The following is a 9,609-nucleotide window of genomic DNA, read 5'->3' on the forward strand; positions in this document are numbered from 1 at the left end:
TGACTACACATTTGCATATAAGCAAGTCTACCTTGGGGTTGCTAAAGGCTACACCAATGCAATTATGTGGATGGTTAGGACTTCCAGTCTATGTAACAAGGAACCTTCAGACAGCTAACATTTTATCCACTTCTAACTGGATGTGAAATTTAGTCATTAAAACACTCTTGGAATTTAATGCACCACACATACATCAGGGAATGGAACCACTGTGAGATAAATCTAAGCTGGCCTGATGCCTTCCATCAGCCTGAGGCACACACCGCCAGAGGCATTACTACACAACTTCAGAAACACCAAATACACAAACTTTAAGGATAGTCCAGTCAGGAAGTGAGGGGATATCATCTGCAGAATTAGAAAAATAAAAAGAATAAACAAGGCTGTTCGCCACACCCCCGTTGATGTCAGCCCACGGGGGTTGCTGGTCCCTTTAACGGGCATGTACCAAGTCCTGCCGGGTGACATTTCCTCCCTGCATCCCAGCTTTTAGGGATCATTGGCCATAAGTCCAAGGGGAGGGAATGTGGAGACAGGGTTGTATTTGCCGGGGAATTCTGGGCCAACAGGGAGCAAGAGAGCACTTGGGGGAAAAGTGGGCCATTGCCTCATGCTGTACTCCAGTCCCGAGATGGTGGCCACCACGAAGCTGGCTGAAGAAGATGTCAATGTTACTTTCAAAGAGCAACAAAAGGTAAACAAATTTGCACAGAATACAAGTAGAATCACAGAGCTGAAGAAGAAATAGAAGTAAAACAGAAACAACTCCAAAACGTAGAAGATGCTTGTGACAGTACCATGCTTGCAGATGCTGACTGCTTAATGATGCCTTATCGAATTGGTGATGTCTTCATTAGCCATTCTCAAAAAGAAACACAGGAAATGTTAGAAGCAGCAAATAAAAATGTGCAAGCAACTGACGCCTTAGAATCCAAAGTCGAAGCAATTCAGTGGGTGTCAGCAGATTTGACAGTTCAGTTGTATGCAAAAATTTGGGAGCAACATAAACCTTGAAGCTGATGAAAGTTAAACATTTTATAATACTTTAAAAAATTTGTTTAATAAACTTGAATACTGTTTAACAAAAAAGAATAAACTAGAGAGTCTTACAGGCAATCTTTACAAAAAAATCAAAGCAACTAGTAGATTCAAATAACGAACTGCAGAGGACAGAGTGAGGTAATGAAGTCCTCGCACTATCTAACAGAAATCCTATGTGCAAATTCAGGCACAACTGTGATCAAGATGGAAAAGCTCAACACTGAGTAAAAAGACCAGGATGATGGAGACTTCCACGAAGTAACAGCTCTGCTCCTCCCAGGTCCGCCCTCTTAGGGCTAACAAGAAAGCTCTGAATGGAACACAACCAGCAAGCGCAGAAAGAAGGTAGAAAGAAGGCAGCAGGCTACCTAGCAACCTCAGGACTTGAGGAACGGCAAGGCAGGGAGTCCTCTGGCTGTCCTTACTGCCTCCTACCTAGCCAGGATGGGTGCTGCAGAAGCCTCCAAGCTGGAACAGCCGAAAGGTACAGAGAAAAAGAACTCCAAGAAGAGCCTGTTCTTGGCCAAAGGACCCGGAAAAGGACGCTCTTATAGTAGCAGACCTTTGCAATGCCCGCCCTATTCCAAATACAAGAGAAGGCCAGGCGCAGTGGTCCACGCCTGTAATCCCAGCACTTTGGGAGGCCAAGGTGGGTGGATCTCCTGAGGTCAGGAGTTTGAGACTCCTGGACAACATGGTAAAACTCCGTCTCTACTAAAAATACAAAAATTAGCTGGGCGTGGTGGCGCGTGCCTGTAATCCCAGCTACTCGGGAGGCTGAATCAGAAGAATCGCTTGAACCTGGATGGCAGAGGTTGCAGTGAACCAAGATTGCGCCACTGCACTCTAGCCTGGGCAACAAGAGCGAAACTCCGTCTTAACAACAAAAATAAATACAAGAGAAAACATCAGCAGAGAAATCACATATACCACCCACTAAGGTTTCAGGGGAATTGAGGGGGAAACTGATCTTCTACCCCAAGGAACCAGGTGACATGCTCCAAGTGGCATGCCAAATAGTGCTGGCAGGGCCAAGCAGGGATCTCACCTTCCATTCTCTGCCTGGAAGCAGCAGGAGGTGCTCCAAATTCCATCACCAGGGTGGGGTCAGCAGGGCCCAGGGGGGAAGTGCACCCCCACCACGAGGCAGAAAGGGAGGATAGGAGGGTGGGAGGCTCCACTCGTTGTCGCTTTGCTACCCCCTCCCATTCCCTGGAATCAGCAGGGCCCAGAGGGGAGCTGATGTTACAACCTCATTCAACAAGGCCACAGGGTCTCAGGGACCCAGAGGTCAGTAACAGAAGTGCTAACAGCCCTACGTCGGAGTCCCAGAAGGAGAGGAGAGAAGGACTGAAATAGTCATTCAAGAAATAATGGCTGAAAACTTCTCAAATTTGGCAAGAGACATAAATGTACAGATTCAAGAAGCCAAACAAGCCCCAACTATAATAAACGGGATGAAGCCTGTGCCAAGACAAATCATAACGAAACTTCTGAAAACTAAAAACAAAACTCTTCCAAGCAGCCAGACAGGAGCAATGCCTTCACTCAGAGAGGAAGACCAATTCAAACGACAGCAGATTTCTCTTCTGGAACAACGTGAAGGTATCCTTCAAGGATGAAGAGGAAATACAGACATTCTTGGACAAAGGAAAGCTCAGAGAGTCTGTTGCAAGCAAACTGATTGTTAAAGAATGGCTAAAGGAAGTTCTCTAAACAGAAAGGAAATGACAACAGAAGAAGGCTTAGAGCTTCAGAAAGAAGACCATCAGAATAGGTAAAAAGAGGGACAATTTTATTCAGTAAAAGGGAGGAAAAAGATGGTATAAATAGCCTACTCCTGAAGAGTTTTTCAAATCACAGTTGATGACTGAAGTAAACCACCTGATGTGGCATTCAAAGTCTGTTAAGAAGTGCTAAGACATTTATAGTGAAGGGGGGGGGTTAAATGGACCCAAGCAGAAGTTCCTACACTGAAAGCTGTGAAACACTGGGGCCAGGAGACTAGGATAATTTACATATGTATACTGTAAACCTAAGGCAACTACCAAGAAAATAATACAAAGCATTATACTTAAAAAAAAAAAAACATATCAGCCAAGCAGGATAGCTCATGCCTGTAATCTCGGCACCGTGGCTGAGGCAGGAGGATGGCTTTGAGGCTAGTAATTCAAGAGCGGCCTGAGTAACATAGTGGAGCCCTGTCTCTACAAAACATAAAAATAGATAAAAATTAGCTGGGTGTGGTGGTGCACATCTGTAGTCCCAGCTACTGGGGAGGCTGAGGTGGGAGGATGGCTTGAGTCCAGGAGGTCAAGGCTACAGTGAGCCACGATCGTGCCACTGCACTTCAGCCTAGGCAACAGCATTAAGACCCTGTCTCTAAGATAGTAACAGTCATAATAATGACTTTACCCTAAATGTAAAGAGTGGATTAAAAAATACGATGCAACAATATGCTGTCTACATGAAACTCAATTCAAAACAACAAGGGTATTAAAGGAATGGAAAAATATATATGATGAAAGCATTAATAAAAACAGAAGTGGCCATATTAAAATATCTGATAAAAGAGACTTCAGAGCAAAGAAAATTACTGGAAAAAAAAAAAGAGGAGGACACTACATAATAAAAAAAGGTTAATCTATCAAGATATAATAATCCTAAACATTTATGCACCACACAACAGAACCTCAAAATACATGAAGCAAAAACTGAGAGCTCAAGAAGAAATAGAAAAATCCACAATTATCGTTGAGGAATCTTAACAACTGACGGAACTACTGAACAATCAGCAAGGATACAGAACTCAATACCACTATCAATCAACGAGATCTGACATATGGCGCACATTCCACCAAACAAGAGCACACGCGTTTTTCACGTACTTACGGAACATTCACCAACACAAGACCACAGAACATCTGCCAAATAGACCATATCCTAGGCCACAGAACAAACCAACAAACTTAAAAGAAGTGAAACCATACGCAGTATACTCTCTGTCCATAGTGGAGTCGAACCAGAAATCAACAAAAGAGAGATAACAGGAAATATATATATATTTATATTACATATATAAATTTATATAAATATATAAATTTTTATATTTTTATATATAAAAATATATATTTTTAAATTTTATATATATATATATATATATATATTTGAGGCAGGGTCTCGCTCTGTTGCCCAAGATAAAGTACAATGGCACGATGTTGGCTCACTGCAACCTCTGCCTCCCAGGTTCAAGCGATCCTCCCACCTGCCTCTCAGGTTCCAGTGTGCATCACCACACCTAGCTAATTTGTTTGTTTTTGAAATGGAGTCTTACTCTGTTGCCCAGGCTGGGGTACAGTGGCATGCTCTCTGCAACCTGTGCCTCCTGCGTTCAAGTGATTCTCCTGCCTCAGCCTCCTGAGTAGCTGGGATTAGACGCACCCGGCCAATTTTTGTAGTTTTTGTAGAGACGGGGTTTCACCATGTTGCCCAGGGTCTTGAACTCCTGGGCTCAAGCAATCTGCCTGCCTTGGCCTCCCAAAGTGCTGGAATTAGAGGCATGAGCCATTGCGCCTGGCCATGACATTTATGAAATGACAAAATTATAGAATTAAAGAATAGAGGCTGGGTGCGGTGGCTCACACCTGGTGCTTTGGGAGGCTGAGGCGGGCAGATCACCAGGTCAGGAGTTAGGGATCAGCCTGGCCAACACGGTGAAACTCTGTCTCTACTAAAAATACAAAAATTAGCCGGGCGCGGTGGTGGGCGCCTGTAATCCCAGCTACCTGGGAGGCTGAGGCACGAGAATCGCTTGAAACCGGGAGGCGGCGGTTGCAGTGAGCTGAGATTGTGCCATTGCACTCCAGCCTGGGCGACAGAGCAAGACTCTGTCTCAAAACAACAACAAAAGAACAGATTATTCATTGTCAGGGTCTGGGACAGGAGGAGCAGACACTGGCTACAGAAAAGCAACATGAAGAGTCCTTCTCTGATGGAAATGCTCTATATCGTGACCGTATCCACGTCAACATCCTGGTTGTAAGATTATGCTATACAGTTTTACAGGACATTATCACCAAGGGAAAGCTGGCAGAGGGTACGTGGGATCTCTAGTATTTCCTACAACTGCATAGGACTCTAGAATTATCTCAAAATCAAAAGTTTAATTTTTTAAAAAAAGCATGTTTAGTTCCTAGCTCTGCCATCTGCTAATTAGGTAGCTGGCCTTGAACAGATTTTAAAGTCTCTATCCTCAATTTCCTCATTCACTAAATGAGGTAATACCATCTGAAGCATTACGAAAATTCAACGCCGTATTTGAAAGGATCAGGCATAATGTGTATAGCACACAGTCCGTGCTCTAAAAGGAACCTGTCAACACTAAACCTATAAATAGCCACAAATATTATTCTAAATGGTATTCAAATGTCCAGTACTAAAGGCACTGCAGAGCAATTTATTTGAAGTCTCTTCCCTGGCCGGGTGTAATGCTTCACACCTGTAATCCCAGCACTTTGGCAGGCTGAGGCAGGTGGTTCGCTTGAGTCCAAGAGCTCAAGACCAGCCTGGGCAACACAGTGAGACCCTATCTCTACAAAAATTAGCTGGGTGTGGTGGTACATGCCTGCAGTCCCAGCTATTCAGGAGGCCGAGGTGGGAGGACTGCTTGAGCCCATGAGGCGAGGCAAGGCCACAGTGAGCCCTGATCGTGCCACTGCACTCCAGCCTGGGTGACGGAATGAGGCCCTGTCTCAAAAAATAAAAATTAAAAAATAAAATAATCTCTTCCCAAAGTGATCTGTTCAAATAAAATGCGGGGGTGGGGGTTGAAGAGGAGGAAACAGTTTTTGGTTTTAAATTGAAAGATGAATTTCTAACTTGTTATTGAAATGGTCACAACACATGAAGTGAGTTTAATATGAAACTATAATTAGAAAAAACAAAGCTGGAAAGGAAGTTAAGATACTAGTTAACACATTTTGTTTCTGCTGATGAGAAAGTCAGTGGAAGTTAATGTTTCTATGCATCAGGAGGTTGAGTCGTTTTTGTTTTTTTTTTTGAAAAAAGGTGTTTTATCAAATTATTTTCTTCCCTTCACAATCCTAAAGGAGCTCTATAAACTCCTTTAGGATTCTATAAAAATGAAACATTTCCATTAGAAGTATGTCAGGTGGGAATACTGGCCTGGAAGTCTGGAGGCCAAGATTTCAGCACAGAGACCCCAGGAAGGAGTCACTTCACCTCCAGGGCTGAGGCAGGTGTCCTTATGGGTGAGCGAAACGTACCCGACAGGTTCCTAGGACGCTTTGCTGAATTTAAAATCTCCCAGGCACCATAAAATCTAGTCTCTAGGCAGGTTTTCTGGCATGGCAAACTTCTCTCCGCCTCTGCTGTGAGACAATTTTCCTCGCCTCAAACTTGGTTTCCCCAAAATGGGCTTGGGAAAAAAGTGGTGAGCGGACAAGGAAAGGGGAGGAAAGGAAGGGAGGGAGGGAGGGAGGAAAGGAAGGGAGGGAGGGAGGGAGGGAGGAAAGGAAGGGAGGGAGGGAGGGAGGGAGGAAAGGAAGGGAGGGAGGGAGGGAGGAAAGGAAGGGAGGGAGGAAAGGGAGGGAGGGAGGAAAGGGAGGGAGGAAGGGAGGGAGGGAGGAAAGGAAGGGAGGGAGGGAGGGAGGGACGGAGAGAGGGAGGGAGGGATGGAGGGAGGGAGGGAGGGACGGAAGAATGAAAGGGAGGGAGGGAGGAAGGAAGAACAGAAAAAAGGAAGGGAGGAAGGGAGGGAGGAAGGAAGTGGGGAGGGAGGGAGGAAGGGAGGAAGAGAGGAAGGGAGGAAGGAAGGGAAGAAGGGAGGGAGGGAAGAATGAAAGGAAGGGAGGGAGGAAGGAAGGAAGGGAGGGAGGGAGGGAAGATGAAAGGAAGGGAGGAAGGAAGAAAAAAGGAAGGGAGAAAGAAAGGCAGGCAGGCAGGAAGGAAAGGAAGAAAAGGAAGAAAGGAAGGAAGGAAGAAAAGGAAGAAAGGAAGGAAGGAAGAAAGGAAGAAAAGGAAGAATGGAAGGAAAGAAAAGAAGGAAAGGAAGGAAAAAGGGAGGGAGGGAGAAAGGATGCTATTTAGGTGTAAGCAAGGCTCCACTGTTCCCTCATCATCAGTTTTCTCCAGATCTTCCTTGGGGCCCTTTAACACAGGCCCACAGTCCTGAGAGACCGGAACCCTGACTTTATCAACTCTATGGTTCTTTTATTTTTTCACTGCCACTCAGGCTGGAGTGCAGTGGCCCAAACATGGCTCACTGCAGCCTCGACCTCCCAGGCTCAAGCAATTCTCCTACTTCAGCCTCTCAAGCAACTGGGACTGCAGGTGCACTCCCACCATGCCCAACTAATGTGTTCGTTTTTGTGGTACTGCGGTCTTGCTATGTTGCCCAGGCTGGTCTCAAACTTCTGGCCTCAAGTGATCCTCCTGCCTTAGCTTCCCAAAGTGCAGGAATTACAGGCATGAGCCATCACACCAGACCGACTTTTACAGCTTCTTTCACAACTATGGCAAAGAGAAAAAAGGAAGCAAAAGATAGGAGAATCTGGAGATTCATTGCAATGTATGTTGATTCAAACAAAACAATAATGCCACAATGGAAGAATTCTGAACACTGGATATCTGGTGATATTGAGCTATGACTAATTTTTAGGTTTGCTAATGGTACTGCAGTTGTGTTTTTACACGGAGGCCTTATCTTTCAGCCACTCATACATCCTAAAACCTTTCCTAATGCAACTACACAAAGTTGGATCTGCTTGCAGACCATGGGGAGGGCACAGGTGAATAGGATTGGCACAGAAGTGATGACTGCTTTAGTTGGGGGTGGGTATTTTACAATCATTCTACTAGTTCCTCTACTTTCGCATATGTTTAAAGTTTTCCTATTAAGAAAATGTGGCTCAGCACTTTGGGAGGCACAGGTGGGAGGATGGCTTCAGACCAGCCTGGGCAACAGAGAGCCTTTCAAAAAAAAAAAAAAAAAAAAAAACAAGAAACGTAAAAACAGACTCATGGCTGATTCCTGTCCGGTCTCCACTGCTCTTCTTCTAAGCTCAGCCGGAGGGCAGGGCAAGCTGGGCTCCTACCCCACAGATCTTCCAGTGGGAAATGGGCAGATACCATTCTGCTAGGGCACATCCAGGAGGGGGCTAAGTGCCAAGCCCCCCACCCCCCATCTCCAGAAGCTGGCCCGAGTTTCCACTCCCACAGTCCCCAGGCACCCTAGAGAGGGCAGAGGCAGGCCAGGTGCCATGACTCATGCCTATAATCCTAGCACTTTGGGGAGGCCAAGGCAGGAGGATCACTTGAGGCCAGGAGACCAAGACCGGCCTGGGAAACATTGCAAGACCCCATCTCTACAAAAAAAAAAAAAAAAAAAAAAAACCTTAAAAATTAGCTGGGCTGGTGGTGCGCGCCTGTAATCCCATTACTTTGGGAGGCCAAGGAGGGGGTAGGGCTTCAGCCTGGGAGGTCGAGGCTGCAGTGAGCTGTGGGCGCGCCACTGTACTCCAGTCCGGGCAACACAGCGAGATCCTATCTCAAAAAGGGCGAGAGGGGGGTGGGACAGAGACGACGCCAGCTGGCCCCGGGGGATGGGTGGGAGGGAGTGGGGTGCAGGCGGGGCTGGATCCGGCATCCTGGCCCCAGGGGTCCCCACCCGCGGCGGCGGACCAACGAGGAGCCAGGGGCGGGGGTCAGCGCCCCGGCCCACCTGGGTGCAGGTGCTGGGAGGGGGGCGCGCGTCACCTTGAGGATGTTGTCGAAGATGGTGTCGCGGAACTCCAGCAGCGCCTTCTGGTCAAACTCGCGGCCGTGGATGATGCGCATCTGCTTAAGGAACGTGGACTTGCCGCTCTCGCCCGCGCCCAGCAGCAGGATCTTCACCAGGCGCCGGACCGCGCGCCGCTCGCGCGCCAGCAGTGCGTCGATGTCGCGGCTGCGCCTCCGGGCCTCGCGCTCCGCGTCACGCGCGCCGCCGCCCGCCCTGCGCTCGCGGGCCCCGCCGGCCTCGGCCGGCAGCAGGCAGCGGCTGAGGGTCCGCACCACCCCGGACATGGCCCCTCAGGCCGCGGCCGCGCCCCGCCGGCGCCCGGGGGCCATGGACGCTCCCGCCGGCGAGGGCGAGCCCGGGCCGAGGCACCGCCCCACGCCCCGCCGCTCGCCTCAGGCCGCGTCCGCCGCCGCCGCCGCTGCCGTCGCTCCGAGGCCCGCACTCGTCGCCCGGCCGCCACTCGGGCCCGGCGGAGGGGCGGGTCGGCGCCGCGTGAGGTCCGGCGGATTGGGCCGGCTGCCGTCCATCTGGCCGTGAGAGCCCTCCGATTGGCTCATCTCGCCAAGGGAGGCGGGCGTCCCTTCCGGCCTCGGGGCGGGGTCGACGCCGAAAGAGGCGGGATCTTTGAGGTGAAGGCGCTTCTCATTGGACGCCCAGGCTGAGGTTCTTTCTTTCAGAATGAAAGGGAGGCGGGGTCGCCCGGGAGGCGGAGCGACCGTCCGCCATGACCAATTATAATTGCTCTGAGTGGACGTCAGTCATGCCCA

At 48.5% G+C, this 9,609-nt stretch overlaps 1 protein-coding gene and 1 pseudogene across 1 annotated transcript in view; one reads left to right on the forward strand and one right to left on the reverse strand.

The window, feature by feature from the left end:
• The window catches only part of GNA12 (G protein subunit alpha 12), a 114,796-nt gene extending 105,475 nt beyond the window's left edge, over nucleotides 1-9,321 (reverse strand). The window contains exon 1 of the mRNA XM_065541574.2: nucleotides 8,818-9,321. Within this exon, the coding sequence (XP_065397646.1) occupies nucleotides 8,818-9,126 (309 nt within the window). The 5' untranslated portion in view covers nucleotides 9,127-9,321. The remainder of the gene's footprint in view (nucleotides 1-8,817) is intronic.
• On the forward strand, nucleotides 632-1,141 carry LOC123572471 (prefoldin subunit 4 pseudogene; annotated as a pseudogene).
• Nucleotides 9,322-9,609: the final 288 nt, after the last annotated feature.

The sequence above is a fragment of the Macaca fascicularis genome, chromosome 3, assembly GCF_037993035.2.
Source record: "Macaca fascicularis isolate 582-1 chromosome 3, T2T-MFA8v1.1".
Lineage (NCBI taxonomy): Eukaryota > Metazoa > Chordata > Mammalia > Primates > Cercopithecidae > Macaca > Macaca fascicularis.